At 47.0% G+C, this 19100-nt stretch overlaps 1 protein-coding gene across 2 annotated transcripts in view; it reads right to left on the bottom strand.

Moving 5' to 3' along the window:
- Positions 1–861: 861 nt before the first annotated feature.
- The window catches only part of GPC3 (glypican 3), a 145786-nt gene continuing 127547 nt past the window's right edge, over positions 862–19100 (bottom strand). Inside the window, exons 8-9 of one of the 2 annotated variants that reach the window (XM_038184554.2) lie at positions 18021–18157; positions 1185–1312 (exon numbers count right to left, since the gene is read on the bottom strand). In XM_038184554.2, coding sequence (XP_038040482.2) covers positions 18039–18157 — 119 coding nt within the window. In that variant the 3' untranslated portion in view covers positions 1185–1312; positions 18021–18038. Of the gene's footprint in view, positions 1313–18020; positions 18158–19100 lie in introns of both variants that reach the window. The other variant, XM_005023811.6, reaches the window with a different exon arrangement.

Genomic DNA, 19100 nt, shown 5'->3' on the forward strand with positions numbered 1-19100 from the left:
CATGGGAAAGGGGGTGCTTTGCTTCAAAGAGTACTGTGAGGGCGTTGCATGGGCCACGGGGCCCCATGCACCACTGCCAGGGAAGATGTAGGGGATGTGGCTGTCTGCACTGAAGGACTTCACAGGACCCAGCTGGGAGGTGAAACCACCTGCAACCTGTCGTGCTGCAGGTGAGCTTTGCAGGAGCACATCCCCATGCATTGGTGTCTGGAAACAATCTGCTCTGGAGACAGCAGCCTGATGTGTGCATCCTTGGTGGGCACCTACGGCTCCAGCCAGAGCCCAGAGAGAGGAGAGGCGCCTGTGCTCTGCCTGCAGCACGCTAGCGAGGCACCTCCTCCTTCATGCTTGTCCCTGGCTCCTGTGCTGGTTCCTCCCATTGCTGCCTACCTGTGCCAGGAGCACTCGGGGACTCGTGGGGACCTGTGGCTGGAATAGGGCAGGTCTGGCCCCTCTGCACACAGGAGCCAGCAGCGGTGGTGCCAGGACGTGGCTGGGGCTGATGGCAGTGGAGCCACAGCAGGAGGTGGCAGATACCTGGCGATCCCAGCACATGGCCATTCCTCTTCCACAGCGTCTTGCCTCCTGCTGTACATCTGACCTTCTCTCTCCTGTCTTCACATGCCCTCCATGTTATGCGCCTGGCCCAATTCCTAGGGGTGACTCTTGAATTTGGAGTAAGTACAAAAACTTCTCGAACTACAGAAAAAAAATCTGTATTAAGTCAGCTGGGAACAGGGGTCTGATATTTGCTGAGAGTATTTCATAAATCGTAAGTATTCTTTACCCCATGCACATTCAAACAACTCAAGATGAAATATGCTCTTCAATTTAACAGCAAGGCAGACCTCAGTCTTCAAAAACTGCTAGGAACAATTTAATATCAACCTTCTTATATTAAACAGGATTATCTTTAAAAAGCACTGTTATGTATTTACTAGTTTACCATCAACAAACGCTTTTTTTGGGAGGGGAGAAAGAGGAGGGAAGGTGTGAAGATACCATATTATTTTATAAAACTGACTCAAGTCATTTGCCCTGTCTTTGGCAATGTGCATATATTCCAGGAGAGGTTCAGAACGTTTTCCTCACTGAACAAACAAGGACGGAAAGGCACCGAGTGCCACTGCTGGCACCGCTCAGGGCCAGCAGCCCAGCAGCAGCAGGGCCAGGGCAACAGCAGCAGCGGGGCCAGGGCGCGGGGCTGCACTGCCGGGGTCACTGCTGGGAACCACGGCACCGTCTTTGCTTTGCTGATTCAGTAGCTGCTTGTTGGCAGAGGTGTCATCGATGTCCAGGTCGTATGCCAGCTCTGAAAGCAGAAGGAGAGCAATGGTTAGCGGGCACATGTGCCAGCACCCTGGCGCAGGGAGCATCCAGCCCCACCAGCACTGGGGAGTCTAAGGCCTGGCATGGGACAATGGGACAGAAGAGCTCACCAACCATTGCAGGAGCCCTCCAGTCAGCCCCAGTCTCAGAGCACCTCCCAGTTCCCCACAACAAACCTAAGGCTTGAAAGACCAAAAAAAAATCACAACTATAATGTGCCCAAGTAAGAAGAGATGTTGGGATCTGGCTTGCTGAAGAGCTACTCCCAACAAACAGCCAAGCTTTGGAGTGGGTGTTTAGCAAAGTAAAAAGCATCTGCTCCCCACGCTCTGCAAGTATGGATGCAGCAGTGAGGAAATCCTGGCAAGCACAAATATTCCCCATGAACCCACAGCCAGCAGTAGGCCTTGCTCACCAAGTACCTTCTGGTTTGAGGACCTGAGGATCTCTGTTTGTTGGAGTCTTTCATTAAGTGTGTACAAAATATGTTCCTTACAGCACTTTCAACACACCCATTCCATCCCCTGTCCACCTCATCAAAGCACCATAGACCAAAGAATGTGAAAGGATTTCATGCCACCAGCATGCTGGTGTTGCAACATAGGGACTTTGAGATGGAGCACATGGGAGCTCCAACCCAAAAAAACATCCAGTATGAAAGTTTTGATAGCCCTGGCAGAGCTCACACTACAGTGTGGGAGCTGGGGAAAATAAGTAAGGGAAAAACTTGCAATATCATCAACAAGAGAAAAACTTGCAACAAGCCATCGCTGGCTGCAAAGGACCTGCTGAGCAGTAAGCCACCCTGGTATCCTCGGGACAAAGATGAATAACAAAGTCCAAGCAGGCAATGCGGAAGGGCAAGAAACCAGCAATTCTCAGGACCAATAATAAAATGCAAAAGGTGTTCTAAGGTGCTGCTGATGGTGCTGCCATGGGGTGCTTGTACCTGCAGAGCACCTGGACTGAGGGCACTGGGACACTCACTCCCTTTCTTGTCTTGCTGCCATCTCCTTCTGGGATCCAGGTTTCTCACCCAGATAGGGCTCCTCTAAACCTGCCAGTCTCATCCCCAGAGCTTGGCCTTTGGAAGTAGAGGAAGCTGGTGGTTTCCATCAGATGAGACTGTGGCTCAAGCCTTTCACAAGCCCTTGTGGATCACCAGCATACTCATGGGCTTGGATCATGCCACCCCACCCCTGAGAAAGAATCCAAGAGGCTGAACAAACACTCCAGCTAAAAATGCCACATCAATCCAATGAGGACCACTGCCAAGGCAAACACGCCGGCAGTATTTCTTAATAAAAATACCAAAACACTACAAAACAAAAGCATAACAATATTAGCATGACAAGCAAGGCAGCGGGGGCCATGAGGGAGGGTCAGAAATGGCTGACAAGGAACACAAAGGGCCAGGTGCAAGCAAAACCTGCCTGGTAAACTGATCTATAACTTCTCCATCAGGTTCCCACAGGTACTGTGGTTCCTCTTCCCCACAGCTTTCCTGCTGTTCTTCTCAGGCCGCTTCCCTACAGAGCTGAACGCACATCCCCCATGGGGCAGGGCAGGCACCGGTGCCACCCTGGAAGGGAGGCCCAGAGGCCACCTTGTCCCAGAGGCTCCAAACACAGGAGAGGAAAAAGTCACTTGTCTGCCCTGCTGTGTTTTGGAAGGTGCTCCCACATTTTTCAAAGTCTCCTAAAAGCTGAAAGAAGCCCCACGGGGCCACAGTGATGGCATCTCCAGCTGGCCCATGCCAGCCTACCTCCAGGCCAGCGATCTGCAGCCCATCAGCAGGGTTTTCAGGCATTATGGCAAAACCAAAAAAATCCTGGGGAACTAAGTAACTACCTTTGCCCTCGGTTCAGAAAAATCATTTGAAACAGAAGAGTGTTTCAGCAGGCTCCTTAGCAGCACACAGGATAGTGACCTTCCCATTTAAAGTCTCATTCTGCAATGTTGTAACTTACAAGATTAAAGTGTTTGGTTCACAATGCAGTGGTTGAATCAGGTTGGAAGTGTCTGGTCCAAGTGTATCAAAATTACAATTTCACACTTTTTTTTTTTTTTTTTTTTTTTTTTTACAGAGGAAATTTTCAAATTCTGAGATTTCACCTGAAACTTGAGTAAAGGCAATTATTGAAATCATGAACCCTCACCCCAGTGAGAATGTCAATTCTCTCATTCATTCTTTGAGCAAATTAAAAAGAAAGGAATAGATATCCTCTTGTCATCAGAGATTAGGGATTTTCCTAGCTTTCATTAACTGCTTCAAAAGTTTTTGCTCGGGTGTGGTGTTTGTTGTTTTAAATATTCCTTGCCCTACTTCCTTTTCTGGGCTTATTTATATTCAATTGTATTTTTAGGCTGATGGATTTAGCCATACATCTTTTATTTTGTATTAATAATGGGTCTTTAACTGAAGCAAATCCATTTCATTTAATTTCTAATGACCTTTGTTACATAGAAGGAAGAAAAAAGAAAAGAAGTATTATGCTGTAACTGACCAGAGGCCAGCTGACAACCAAGTCCAAGCAACAACAACATTCAAAACAAATGACAATAACAATCACTTTTCAAAACGCAGAATAGGAAATATTCCTAATCAGGTACTTCCTGAGTGGGTTTCATTACGAGTCCCAGCCTTTGTCAGGCTGCCTGGCCAGTCCCCAAGGACTCGCTGCATCACTGCATGGTGATGTACCATGGGTCCCATGGCTGCTGGGAACAACAGATATGGAACCGCAGGATGGATGGATGGGTAAAAGAAGCTAAACTACCACACATGCCATTTGTTTTTTTTCCATCCCAAATTCTGCCTTTAACACTGCAAAATAACCAGAGATAGACTGGTCCTCTGCCTCCCTGCTTCGACAGCCCCACTTCCCAGACACATTCTGCTGAACTGCCCCAGCTGTGATACCCTAATCTGCAAATTCTGTACTTTCTAAGTTTGCTATAAAGTGGCCTTTTGGCCTGAAAATGCTTTTTTTTTTTTTTGGGGGGGGGGGGGAGGGGGGGGGAGGGAGGAGTAAATGACTCAAAAAATCTGTTTCTGTTTATAATCAGTTGGAATCCAGAGGGTATTACCAACAATCTGCACTAATTACATATTCAATCTTCACTCATTTTGGCCCCTCTTGTCCTCTGGGTTGCGGATTAGATAATCCCCTTAAAATAATAGTCAATCATTAGCTCTACTTTTTTTTTTTTTTTTTTTTTTTTTTTTTTTTTTGCCTGCAAGCCGAGCATGCTGTGCCATTTCCTGCAGTCCCTATGCAGCTTGTGAAAGGTCTCCAGCTGAACACAGACCGCTCCCCCCGGAAGCATCTTTTGTAACCAAAGCCCCTCTAGCACAAAGCTGCTGTGCAGAATGCTCACAGGACAGCAAAAGCTTCAATGGTCTTTCCTGCCTCAGCTCACAGCGTGGATGACCAAAACCACTGCCAACCCCCGCTGAAGTCCACATCCACAATATGAAGCAGCGACATTCTTCCATGGATTATGACTAGAACTAGGTGTACCTCCTCTGCACAATCTTATTGGGCACAAATCATTAAAAGCTCTTCTTCCTGAACTGCACTAGCTTTGGACACAGCTACAAAAGTCAGCTAAACCAGGAGGGGATTGTTTTGGAGTTGGCATAATAAGTTCCACTGCAGTTGGCACAGAAAAAAGCCAGGAGGATAAGTACTGGCATGCCAGGAGCATTACAGCAGGCACGCACATTCCTGTACAAAACACACCAATGCCTACTAAAACATCCCTTTCTACCCCTAAAAGGACAAGAGAGCCTTAAGAAAATAACTGATAGCAAATACCAGTCTGGCAAATGACATCAAAGTGGGTAGTGCCCAGCTCCAGCAGGCTCGCAGGCTGCATTGGCAGCTCTGCTGGCCAAGCATGGAAAGGAGAGCCCAGAGGCAGGGAATGTCATCTCTCAGCCAGGCATCTGGGCTGCCTGCCTGCCAAGGCAGATGGATCCAGAAATGGACCTAATATAGTAACATATTCATAATCGATGGCTGTGCATGAAAACCGCTTCATGGAGCCACTGATAGCTCTGCTGGTACCTGCACAGTGGCAGGGATTGCAAAGGGGATGCCCCCATGGGCAAAAGCATCATGCCTAACGCAGTGTGTTCACCAAATGGGGCTGCCAAACAGGCCAAAGTACTTACAGGGATGTGGTGATGGTCCTTGTTTGCAGATGATGGAAATTGTGGTGTGAAGGGACCAGGGAATGGATCGTGACCACGTGTTTCAAGTAAGCGCAGAACACATCCAGTAGGAAGGCCACAGGCATGCAGGGCAGCTCTTCAGGCTCCTACAGTTCTCATGGTCAGTTGTGAACATCTGTCTGTGAATCCTTCAGGACTGGTCTAGGAACATGTGCTACCACTGTGGATGAGTATTACAGTTTTCGTAGTGCACTGATTTATTTATTTTTTTTTAAGCAGCATGCCTTATCAGTCTGGGGAACAAACTAACTGCCTGTGGATGCAAGAGACTCTGGTTATCTCCAAAGCAAGACTATTTCTGAAAGGGAAAGGTGTTACTGGGCTCAATAATCCCAAGTTATTTACCTCATTACAAGGTGAATCATTGGAGAGTACTACAGATCAGACTGCCTGACCCTGGCTGCCATCTCTTTCCATCTCTATAGCACCAACTGATTCATTATCGCAGGTGTTTGCACCTGAAATCCAGAAGAACAGCCCAATTCCCTCGCAAACCAGTCCTGTTTGGACACTAAAAGCTCACCTCAGCCTCTAGTTACCTAAGCTTTCTCATACAAACTCTCATACTACAAACATACGTCTACCTCCACAAAGGCAACATCTGAACACATCCACAGAGTTACACTGCACACACAGCCACAACTACGTGGAGAGAACTGGGATCTTCAACCCTCTGCTTCTCCAAAACACCTTGAACTCTTCTAAATGTCTAGCCAAGCAAGGTTTCATCTCACCAGGGAGGTTTTGCCCTGTGGGTTATTACCACTAAAATCCTGGAGCACCAACAGGTTTGCCAGTCATCTTCTTGCGCAAGGAGCTGCAACAGCCCAGCCGTAGGTGTGGCCGCGACGGCGCGTAATTAAAGTGCTGAGCCGGGGCTGGCCGTGGCGCTTGTGTTGGCATGGTTGTGAGATCACCGAGATGGATGCGCAGCATGTGCATGGTCTTGTGCCTCTGCTTTTCTACCTCCTCCGCAGCAATTTAGGAGGTGCGGCTCTTGGCAAAATGGATTTGGACAGGAAAAAAAAAACACAAAACAAAACAAAAAGAAAACATCCAGCTCAGCATCATCCCACTGCCACCGGCAATGTGGCCAAGGGAGCCTGGCGCAGCTCAGCAGCGCGCGGTAAAACCAACTTCCCAGGCAGAAACCCAAGGGAATCAGGTTTGAGATTGCTGATTTGCAAACCAAGACTTTTCTCCACTTGCTTGCTCAACACCTCCTGGCTGCTGGTGTGCTGTGCATGGCCCGCAGCCTGCAGCACGTGCCTTCACGGGCAACCCGGAGACCACAGGCACCATGGCAAAGCAGTGCTGGTTGGGGAGAAAATCCCCCACGATCACAGCAACAGGGAGGTAGGAACCAGGCTGTCTGGGGGACACCAGCACACAGAGATGGGAGGCTTTGGAGCCAAGTTGGGAAGGGTCCAGGTTGTCCAGCACAGAAAGTCGAGGAGCTCCAGGTCACGGTGCATCCCAAATGTGCCCAGGGTATGCAGGGCAATTGGCCACAAGCTCTATGGACGGCTGGTACACGAACCCTGGCTGTCCAACCCACAGAACCACCACAGAAATCTTGTCCAAGGATTTCCTTGTGCTTTCAGTGGGGCAAAAAAGCCCAGCACACCACAAAAAATGGGGCAGAAAGGCTGCACCATGACCTCCATTCAAGCAACTATCCCTCCGCACCACCTCAGTAGAGGCTGGAGAGGAGGAAGGACCATCATTTGTGACCTGGACCTATGTTTACCTTGAAAACATACTCATTAAATGTCTTTACTCCTTGGTTCACTCTAGATTTACCCTGAAGAGAATCTGGCGTCTGCAATTGCATTAATCATTTTTCCTTTGGCAACAAGTGAAAGAGTTTCTGAACTGTACTCACAGAGTGGAGCCACAAAAACATGTTTAGCAAAACACGTTCATGTAATCTATTAAAAATTAACAAATCTCATTAGCATTATTAATAGAAAGCATCAGAGTCCTTGTACTTTGATGACAAAGCAGCATTCCCCTGTCTGATATCCAGATGTACTGTCCAGGAAAAGAGCTGGTACCTCAAGGAACTAGGAGAGAAGAATTGAAAAACTGAGAGATAAATATGGATAGCCAACGTCTTCAAAGGCAGAATAAGAAAGAAAGAGCAGAAAAGATGGAAACAAAAGACCATGAACAGATATGAAGTAAGGCAAGAATGTAGGACAGGGTCAAACAACATCTCTCCAGATCCCCTGTACACTTTAGACCATCTAGACATGGAGTCACCCCTCTCCCTGCACTTATCTCTGGAGACCTTCAAGTTCTAAACCCACAAACTGATCCCTTCTGATCAGTCAGAACTGATCAGTCTTCTGTCACCTTTGACATCTAGAACAGTCTTGATTTTGGGAGGTAACATTATCAGTGTCAGCAGAGCAAAATGAAATGCTCCAGGTTTCCTCTAATGACCAAAACCAACTCATCACACCAAACATTTCTTCATCTTTGCTCTCTAAGATTCTGCTGCCATAGAAATCAATGGTCTAACCAGGGGGCAGGATAGAGTCCTTTCTTCTTCCACAAGACTGACTTGGTCCTGAAATAGACAATTTACATCTTTTCCATAAGCATTACAGTCAAGTGAAAAGTGCACCAGAGATTGATCCTTCAACTGCTATTGTCACGTGTAGTAAAAGCTCTTTGCTACAGAGTGACTGGGACAGGCAACTCTTCCTCACATTCAATTCTCCAAGCTGTGGACATTTAGTGACACGCATGCACTAGAAAGACCCACCAAAATGCAAACATAAGGGGAATGCCAACGGTCCCTGGCTCCCAGATGCCAGCCAGTAACAGCAGCCCTCAGGGCAGTAGGATGTTTCTCAACACTTGATCAGAAAACTCATGGTGGTGTTACGGTACCCAGGAACATCTGACGTTTTCCTTTGTGACTCACTGCATGTGGAAACCAGGCTTGAACCATGCCCAGGCCACAGAGATTGGGGTTCTTGGCATCGATACTCCAAAGAGGCAACCAGAAACGTGCCTCTTCAAACAGAAAGGAGCACAACTTTGTGCAACGTGTATGCTCACTCAAAAATCAGACACCACCAGGTCACCATTCATGATGCCAAAGAAAACACTTGGAGTGAGATGTCAGCTCACAGCCCAAGAATCTGGGCTGAGCACTGCTGCACATATTTGCCCAGCCTGCCCTGCTCCTAAAGTAGCTCCCTGAGGTCCTGTGCTCAACTGCCCAGCCTTGCCGGCACAGAGGGAAAGATATTTTGCTTGTCCTGCCCTTGCCTGGAGCCTGGCTGGCCCAGGAGCATTTGCAGAGCACAGGCTGAGGTGAGAGCACTGCCAAGGGAAGGGAGCCGAGAGGCTCCAGCGCTGCCCAGCTTTTTTAATTGCGTTAAGCTGCTAAAATAAATAAATAAATAGAACCCTGGCTCTGCATTAAAACAGCACTAAGTAACTTCAACCCATAAAAATGGAGTAATGCAGGAGGCCCTGGGAAACATCACCATGACCGGTTTTCCGATTTTATATAGAAGTAGAATGGTTGGGTTCACAGACTGGAACTTTTTAATGGCTCCAGGTCGTGTTCCCTGTGCTGTGTGCTGGAAGGAGCCCCAGGAACAGTCACTGAAGTCTGAAACCAGGACCTGGCTTTACACTTCTGCACGGCTGCAGAGAGAGACCGACCCAAATTAAACCCAGCTGCTCACCAAGTGAACGTAATATCTGACGCAAAACCAGGGCTGGTTCCTGCTCCCTGCCTCCCTCCTGGACCGAGCACAAAGCCTGTCCCAACACACCGCTGGAATGACGGTGCTGAAAGCTGGACGGTGGCAGCAGCTCCCATGGGAAACCCAGCATCATCCCTGCTGAGCACCGGGACACCAAGATTGTGGTGCTGTGAAGGATCCAGCTCAACACACTTGCTCTTTCCTAGTTACCCATCATTCTCCAAGACCTGTGTTTTGAACTTCCAAGCTGGTGCACGTGGCTGGAACCATGGTGAAGCTTGAGTACACCACCTTGGCTGGCCCTCCCCCAGGAAGAAACAGCAAGGGAGGGAGGAGATCAACCTTGGACTCCTGCCCTGCACCTTCCTGGGTAAGTCCCACAGGAGGATACCGGGGACAGTCACACAGGAGCATCCGATTGCACAGGGACTCGTCCATTGGCACTGCAAGCAGGCAGGTATCAGCCAAGCAGTGAGACAAGGTGGCAATGCAAGAGGGCTCCATGGCCCAAGTCCATGAATGCCTCCCCCTCCACCCTATCTTGAACACTCATGGCTCAATCTCAGGAATGTCACAATCACAGTGGAAAATCAAAATAAAAAAGCTATGTAATCCAGTTTGTAAAGCCTTTGAAAAACACAAAATCCTCTATAAAATGGATTACAGAGATGTTTCCTGGAACTCTAGAAGTGCATTTCAGCCTCCCTCCTCTCCCACCCTTCCAAAAAAGGGAAAAGAAGCTGGTGACCCACGGCACTCCTCCCCACACACGATGTGCCTGCAATGAGCACTCTTTCCTAGCAGCTCCCTATCAGGCCCTTCTATGCAGACGGCAAACGAGGCGATTTTGCCCTAGACATTGATTTGGGGCATTAGCTGCTGCATTTACCCAAGCCTATGGGCAAGGCAACATGCGTCCCTGCATCAGGGAAAGGGGGAGATGCCTGCCAGCCTCCTGCATACTTTTTGGTTCATCCCTTTCCAGGTGGACCCCCAACAGGCTCTGGGGGACAGTGCAATGCACTGCTGTGGTTTTGTGAGCTGCAGGAGCCCAACAACAGCCACAAAAGGACTTGTAACCCTGCAGCACACCCAGCCTGCAGGTGCTCAGCAGGATAGTGTCCTCTTGAATCAGAGCAGTCTTGTAAAAAACAGGTATCTTGCTTGGCTGTGTCAATGGTGACAACGTTACCAGCTGATGAAAGCCCAGACACTCACATGTCAATGGTATAAAAATATTTAGCTCCAATACCATTATTATTCTGGTAGATTAAAATCTGCATTTTAAAATATTGACTCAAGTATCCACAGTCAATGGTGGTGGATCAATTTTCTGTTAGGAATTTTTATATTGTGAGAGTTTTTGTACTGTCATTCTTATTTGGAACAAACAAAACAATTGCAATATTAGCATTCCCAGCAGAGCACGCATTTAAGTTCCTGACCTGTTATTGCTCAAGGACTTCTGCAGCTGCAGATGCCTGCTCTGAGCTACAGCTAGGTCACTTTGAATGATGCTCATAGAAGAAGGATCAAAACACTTACAGCTTGATCAAAAGGACATTTTATGAACACTGCAGCCAGAGTTAAGTGCTGATGTGAATACTTACATTCGCCTTTATATTAGCTCAGCTTAGTTCTAATAAAATTAACACCCTTTTAAATAATGCACTCAATTTTTATTTGTTTCATGTTTTTGTGCCTTATGGCTTTGAAAACATATCCTCAAAACCTTTCCATCAACTCTGAGAATGTCCAGCTGTGTAAGGATCTGGAAATCAACTTCTCCAGCGGAATAAGAGGGGTAGCTGCTTGTATTATTACTCCACCTGCTCCAACCTGGACTTATCCACCAAAGGTTTTTTTTTCTTTTGTCTACCACAAAAGAGGCTAAAATAGTCATAGTCTTTCTTTTCTGCAGTAGAAATAACTATCTGTAAATAAACAATTAAAAACTGAACTGCATGCAGCAGCAGTATCAATGCTTCTTTGAAAACACAACAGAAAAAAAAAACAAAGCAGTGAAAAATCCAGTCTCTTTTCTGCTCTAATACTTGCACATTAGAGGAAAAATGAACTTTCCAGTCCGGGACAGGGAATGTCTTATTGGTGCAATACAGCCATTTAACTGTTCTTTAGAGATATTCATCTCAAAAGACAGAACAGAAAGAGCATTTTCCCCCCTTTTATTTATTTATCTTTTTTGTGCCAACTCACCTTAGCTGAAAAGCACATTGAGATTGTAATTATGGGAAGGCCTCATCTAGTAGATTTGTAAACTCAGCTATCAGCTTGAATTACTGGAATTAGCAAGGCTAATTTAATGTCACTGTTCAAAATAGCTCAGATTTGGAATTTCTTAATGGCCTTAGGAGAAGGAGCCTTTATGCATACTGCAATCTAGGCTTCATTCTTAGACTAAATTCCTTCTCATAGATTTTGTGAATGCCCTGTTTTGTAGCCAACACAAACTCTGTCCAGTAAAATAATGTAAGGACTCGGAATGAAAAGAGATTAGCTGTTCCCTGCTCCTGTTATTTTAAAGCAGAAATAACTTTGGCTTCTACTGATTCATAGACAAAGCTTGAAATGCAAAGCATGCTCAACTCTAGATTCAGCATGAAAAGGACCTTAAAATATTCCCGAGTGCAAGTAATGGACTTATTAGAGGGATGAAAAGAGCCACTTTTCACAGAATCCCAAGCTCCTTAGTCCTGTCATATCAATAATCTTGCTTAAGAATTTCATTCTATTTACATTTCATTCCCTTCAAAATATCTTGCCCAACTCATATGAAATAAAACGTTTATACTTTTAAAGAGCCGATTTGTGTCCGCTAGTGTTCAGTGGCAAGTGTTGTAAAATGTCTGTGGCTCACCCAAAACTTGAGCGTGCGTGACAGCATCAGGATAGTGTGTGACAGAGCAATCCTGTACAACACGGAGTTTTACACCTGACAATTTGTAAATGAGGAGGTGATTTTATAGACTTGGTTAAAAGGATCGTTTTTAAATAATGGCAGTCAATTGTGTTGGAACTCACTGTACCTGCAATCTGTTCTCCTCTCCTTTACGTTTAACACCCACAAAAACAAAGCTGACAATGACAAAAAAAAAAAAAAAAAAAAAAAAAAGGCAAGCTTTAGAGATATCAGGAAGGAAATCTGCCTGACTGTACTTAAGCTACCAAAACTTACTATTTTTTTCTCCCAATTTGCTTAGTCTTTGCAAGACAGTTTAACAAAAAGTAGCACTGAACTATTAGGGGTAATTTTGACCCTTTATTTTGAAGAAGTGACTAAAAGCCAAAGGTAATTCAGGAAGAAATTACAAAAGCTGGTATAGAAACAATAGGAAAGCAGACAGAGTTATCCCCTGATCACTCCTTTTTAAGGAGCACAGTGGGATTTCTCTCCACTCGGCTCCATGTCCCTGTGATGATTGGCACTGGTCAGGAGTGCAGCAGCACGGTGGGGAGATGAGATGCATCAAGCTACATCTGCACCGGCAGAGACCCAAAATCCCAAAACACTGAGCTGTGACGAGTGGCCTTCCCAGGACAGCCTCTGCACAATGCGTGGCACTGGACAGTAATGGCTTTCACAAACTTGACCACAGGGTTTTTTTCTGTCAAAAGCAGAGTGTGGAGATTGCGTGCTGCCATTCACCCAAAGGTCTTGCAGCACACCACAGGCATTAATTATGCTTCCTGCTTTGTAGAGATTAATTAAGCACTGAAGCCTTGTGGTCCTAAGGAGCCAAGCACAAGCTTCCACTTACTAATGGCTAAAACCGAGGTGATGTTGCAAGGAGGGTTCATGAGCATCAATGGGGAAGCTGGGAAAAGCACCCGAGTGCCCCAAGTTGCTTTGCAGCAGCATCTCCCTCTTTCTAGCATGCTTTTAATTCCTCCAGCTGGGTCCCAGCAAGTCCCCCTTCAAAGGCAGCCGTTCGAGGTTTTACTCTGAAAATGCTCTTTCTGACGAGGCATGGGAAACAGACACACCAGGGAGCAACGTCCTGCAGTCATCTCTCAGTGCACCCACCCAGCCCTTATTCCTTCAGGACCCCAGCCAGTCTTTGACCTCAGTGGTCATTTTTCTTAAGGATGAACTCCACAGCCCTGGTGAGAAATCAGCCAAGAAGCAACAGAAGGTCCCCAAACCATCCTTGCTCCTGCCTGTTACATGCCACTGGCTACCAGGCAGCTGTGTCACCCCTCCCTGGGTGGGACAGGCTGCAGAAGATGCCCCAGCTGCGTTTTTCTGCCCATCCTCCCAACCCCTCCAGCCCAAAGAAGCAGCACTGTGAGCAGAGCCCTTAGACAAACCACTTGCCTTGGGCACAGGTGCCAAGAAACAATGGATTTAGATGAGCAGCCTGCAGACCAAAACCACACTTTTTCTTTCGCTGTAGTCTTTTGTAACAAATAATAATAAAAAAAAAAAAAACACAACCACAAATGTATAAAAAATGATACTGGTGCAACAGAAAGCTGGACAGCAAAGGGGGATTGCCAGCCCCTTCAGCTAACAAAAAAGTGCTAGCTGTGCTGCAGCTGTAGCCTGGGAAACCCATTAAGACCACATGGGGTGTCAAATTGTATGTAACATGAGTGCCGGACTTGCAGGCACCGTGTGACGGCAGCCCCACAATGGAGCCGGGCGGAAAGCACATCCAAAGAGACCGGAGATGACAGTTTCTCAGCACATGCCTGCCTTTGCCTCCAAAAGCATGGAGGAGCAGGTGAACAGGCATGGCCCTGCACAGCCCCCTGAGGAAATGCTGTGAGTTTGCTCCAAGAGACCTGAGCCGCAGTTGCGGACAGAGGAAATATCCTCCAGACCCTGCCATGGGATGCACAGAGAAGGATCGCAGGGACAGACCCAGGCTGATGCAGGTGTCCACCTGTGGAGCAAGGTTTGCTGTAGGAGCTGCATCTGTTTGCTTTGCTTTATGGTCAGTGCAGTCCCACAGCCACTCAGTTCCCCAGCAAGACATCTCCTGTTGGTGTGGGGAGATGAGTGGGAGGCACGGGACTTAGAAACTGAAGGATGTAAATGGTGGGGGATTGCACAGGCTGCAGAGGACTCCCTGGCTACCACAAAGCTATGGTGTGGCTTAATAGCAAGTGACTGAAATAAAAAAACTCCCCAACACATGCTGCAAGATGCAGCAGACCAAACACTGGAGTTCCTGGAGAGAGCAACCCACCGGCACCACAGCCCTGCTCCCACCCAGTACCCAAAATATTTCACTGCCAAATGCCAGCCCAGGGATGTCCCACAGCTCTATATCATCCCCTGTGCCCAGGGAGCCCTGGAGCGTTAAAAACCCAAACTCGGGTTCTGCTGGCATGTTGGAAATCAGGTTGGTCAGTGTGTGGGGGCTTGTAGGAGGTTTCAATGGGATTTGAGGGATTTGGTAGCCTCTGGGCAATCCCACACAGTGGTCCCAGTTACCTTGTATCCCACATAACAGGACATGGATAAGTATTTTTACAGACAAGTTTCTGCTCTTTAATATATGCAGCTGATCAGGGTTAGTCTTACTGCCATTAGCAACCGAAATCACTCTCAAACTTCCTGCTTCCCCACCCAAGAACAGCAGTTCTTTTCATTCAATATGTAGAAATACCTCCTCACAGTTTGCTTATTTTTTTGATTTTATTTTATCTTTTTTGTCGGTACACAGAATCATTTTTCTTTCTTCCACATTTTCTAATGAGTTCTGGCGGTGGGAAGTTGTTTGTAAATCACGCAAGCATTTGTTTTACTGGAAACATCTGCTTTAACACATTTGTCTTGAAAAAACATTTTTTTAAACAAAGGTATTAAGCTGCAATGTAAATTGGGCACATCTGTTTATGAGTCACTGCAATAGCACTGCCTCCAGTCCACCAGATCACACAGATCTCCAGGGGCCTGATCCAGCAGAAATTGGAAACTTAGAGCTCACTCTGCTCCCTTTTCCAGCACTACTTCTCACAGAGTATTGCTGACTGATTTAATAAATTAAGGCCACTAAATAGGAAAGACCTATTTAGCATCTGCTAATAGCCTGAAGTACCTGTCTCAGTTCATCAAGGTATTTCAGCTGGTGCCCAGCTGTACGCATGCCAAAGGACTGATTTCAGTGGCATTATTTGTGTGTGTGTGGGGGGGGGGAGACTATCAGACCTTCCTCAGTCTGCAGTCCCGTGCTACCTCTGTGGTGTTCAGCCATTCAAAGCATTTAGAGAAGCAGAGTAGAGGGAAAGGCATCAGCTGAACCTCCAAGACCCCAATGCCCACAAGCTGGCGTTTGCTCCCCAAAAACCCAACAGTCAGTAGACCTCAGGCAGGAGAAACCACACAGCTTCTTTCTCTGGAGTAGCTCAAGAGCAAATTGGCTCCCTCAATGCTTCAGGGGTAAATAAAGTAAACAGGGAGTGGGAAGGGGGCATCAAAAAGACAAGGAGATGGCTGAGAAAGGATTCCCCACAAGATCCGCAGCGGTAACGCAGTGCACACAGAGCCTTTGCTATGCGCACCAAAAACACCAACCTCGGCTGCAGCAGCTCTTGACACAGCCCTCCCCTCCAGACAGACACCTCCAGCAAACACACCAGGATCCAGCAGCGACCTACCCAACCTGATGATCGCCACTGCCCCACATCTGGAAAAATCAATGTATTGGTGACAGCACCCACAGACAGAATGCACATCAGCCACATGGATGGGAGAGCCAGCCCTGCATGCAGCCGCGTGTTTGTTGCGTGGTACTGGACACACCTTGAGCCTCTTTTCATCTTTGCAACAGCAGAAATAAAGCTACAAGCGCGAGGAACAGAAATCAAATGCGACGGCACATCAGGTGCTCCCTGACAGCAGACACCAAAATCACAAGCAAGAAAGTTTGCCCTTCGAAGGGAGGGAAAGAAAAGCACTTCTGGTATAAATGCATTCTTTCACATTCCCTGAGCTTGCCTTAGCAGATGATTTATGCGGACAAGGGAAGAGGAAGAAATATCGCAGGCTGTGTTCTGCTATGATTTTGGGGAGCATACAACTTTTATTTACTTTTTACCGGAACAATCTACACAGAAACCAGAACAGGACAAGCAAATGTACCAAAGCTGCAGAGCAGCCGGTGGAGAGTTATCAGCGAGGCAAAGGATATTACTCAGACTCTGATAATAACCACCAGCTCCCACCTGCCAACTGCAGTCTGCGTAACACAAAAGTCCAAAAACATGCTTCAGCAGATGTCTGACTCCCCAAGCAGGAAGTGTCTCCAGTATCCATGGGACACAAGCAACTCCAAAATAGCTTCAAGTCCAATGAATTTACAGAGACTCGAGATACTGAGTGCATTTGAATTAAAACAGGAAGGGAAAAAATAAAGGATATGTATCACATTGCAGTTGCAATTTACATTTTAGAAATCCTGCTGGGAGTCCTGTGTTGGACCTTAGATGGTGACATACTCCCTGGCAGCCTGTCCAGCTGCCGAAGCAGCCGCAGCCTGGAGTGAGCAAGGTCCCACAGCAACCAGCAGTACCTGCCACTGCAGTGCATCCATCCCAGCACGCCTGGTTAGAAGCAAATAATGGCATATCACCAAGCAAGAGAGCAGCCAGCCATAGATAGGATGCAGTGACCCTGGACACGCAGGGACTTTCAGCATCCAGCAAAGGACAACCAGACAAGGCCTTTGGATGAAGTAAGGTCTCAAAAAATAAGGCACTAGCAAGTGACATCCTCAGGCTGGGACATTTATGACCCGTGCTGGACGTAGACCCAGCCTCCTGCTGCAGCTGCCCTGTGCAGGGTGACCCATGCGGGAAGCGGCAGGGACAGCAAGATATTGTCAAGAGCTCTAAATACCACTGAAGACATTTTCTGAAACAACAGAAGCTAGTCAAAATGCCAGATTTCCATTCCCACAGAAAACGTGGAATGCGCTACTGCTCCAAAGCAGAACAAAGGCAAAATGTGTCCAAATTTTCTGTTGCTTGAAGGAGAAAAAAAAAAAAAAAAAAAAGGCAAGTTGACTTGGGGAGGCCAAAACATACTACTCCAACAAAGTCCAATCAATTCATTTAGATTTCATTTTTCCTGTGGTGTAATTAAAACAATCTCAAACAAGGACAAAAAGCCTCTCTGGAGTGAAAGCTGACAATATTACACATTCCAGGATGGGCAAACAGGCTGTTTCTGCATTTCCCCACTGCAGGAGCAGAGAAAGATGTTTGAATTTATTTCCAAAACAGAAAACCTGTCCAAAACCTCAGCATACTTCACCGCATCTCAGTTCCAGCAGAGAGGCGTTCTCCAATCAAAGTCTCCCCATCAGAAAGCTTCCAACCTGCCCTAGAAGCACCACGGGGGGAGGTTAAGTTCTGGGATCAGCCCTTTTTTAGCCCAAAGTGAGGTATACCATAGACCCATAAGAGCTGGCAAGACTGAAAAACCTGGCTTTTGCAGTTCAGAAGCACTCAGCTGCGTGAAATTTGTTGATACAGAATAAAGCCATCTGGGTTCTCCTTAGAGCCATGAAAGGCCAGGAAACCACAAGGGCCAGGGATGCATGGTGAAGGCAGAGCGCAGCCCACCAGCATCCACCGCGTGGGAAGGACATCTCTCCTCCAGTTCACAGCTCATTTATCTCCCTGTGCGAAGGGTCGGGAAGCTGGTGGAGGTCCATCAGGGAATTGGTGGAGCCAGCGCTCGGACACACCTGGTTCAGTTCATGTTACTACTGGTGTTGGCCCCAGTGAGGATGGCAGATGTGCACACACAGGTCACAGCTAATGCAGAACAGTTGAAGAGAGCTTCTTCCTGATGAATGATGAATTCCCCCGTTTCTGAAGCGCACTGAAAGTGAACAGAGCAGTGTTGACTCAGTAACTGATCGTGTCCTGGTAATACACGAACTGATGAGTGATTTGCAGTCCAGACCCAAATGCAAGCTATTTTTACTTGCAATTACAGCAAGACAAGGGTTGGGGAGAAGAGAGAAAGAAACATGAGTTTCATGAAACATGAAAACACTGAGTCCTGGGAGATTTCTCTGGAGGAGCATCCCTCTCCCTCATTCCTTTATCTTTTCAGCAAGGGCTAGAAAGACAGGCTCCTTCCAGGCCAGGTTTGTGTTTCCAGCTGCTGGAGAGTATCAACCACCAGTGCCAGGTGCTAGGATCAGGTCCATGTACATGCACTTGTATTCACAGAAAAAAGTAAAAAACTGTTTTCAAGAGTGCAATGTTCCATCTGCATCCATCCTAACCTGATGGATCTCGGGTAAGGAAATCACTACTGTGTAGGCTCTCACTCAACCACATCTAAGTAAACATCAGCTCCACAGAGCCTTCACTTGCTGCCATAATGCAATGCTGCAGCTTGCACTGCTAAGTCATTGGCGTGATATCCCATGTAAAAACACGTATTTGTTCAAATTCAGTGAAGGAACGAAGGGAACCAAGATGCCAGGATTTTTAAGGCAGTCTGGAGAGTTTCAGCATTTCCCATCTTCTTCCCTTTAGGGCTCAAAGGTACTGTGAAAGTTGTACACAAGTTTTCTAGTAAGAGCTGACTTCCACGGTCCACCTGAAACAACATCTACTCTCTCGGGCATCTCTCTCAGGCCAAGATGATTGGCAGCAATGCAACAGCCCCAGCTGAGAGCCCAGGACCCTCTCATAGACCCTTTCAATGAGGCAGGGTCACCTGGACCAATGTTAATGGTGTTTGCATTTTTTCCACATAGTTTCCCCAAGATGTGTTCTGGGCAGATGCATGTCAATACCATCCTAAGCCA

The sequence above is a fragment of the Anas platyrhynchos genome, chromosome 10 (genome assembly GCF_047663525.1).
Source record: "Anas platyrhynchos isolate ZD024472 breed Pekin duck chromosome 10, IASCAAS_PekinDuck_T2T, whole genome shotgun sequence".
NCBI lineage: Eukaryota > Metazoa > Chordata > Aves > Anseriformes > Anatidae > Anas > Anas platyrhynchos.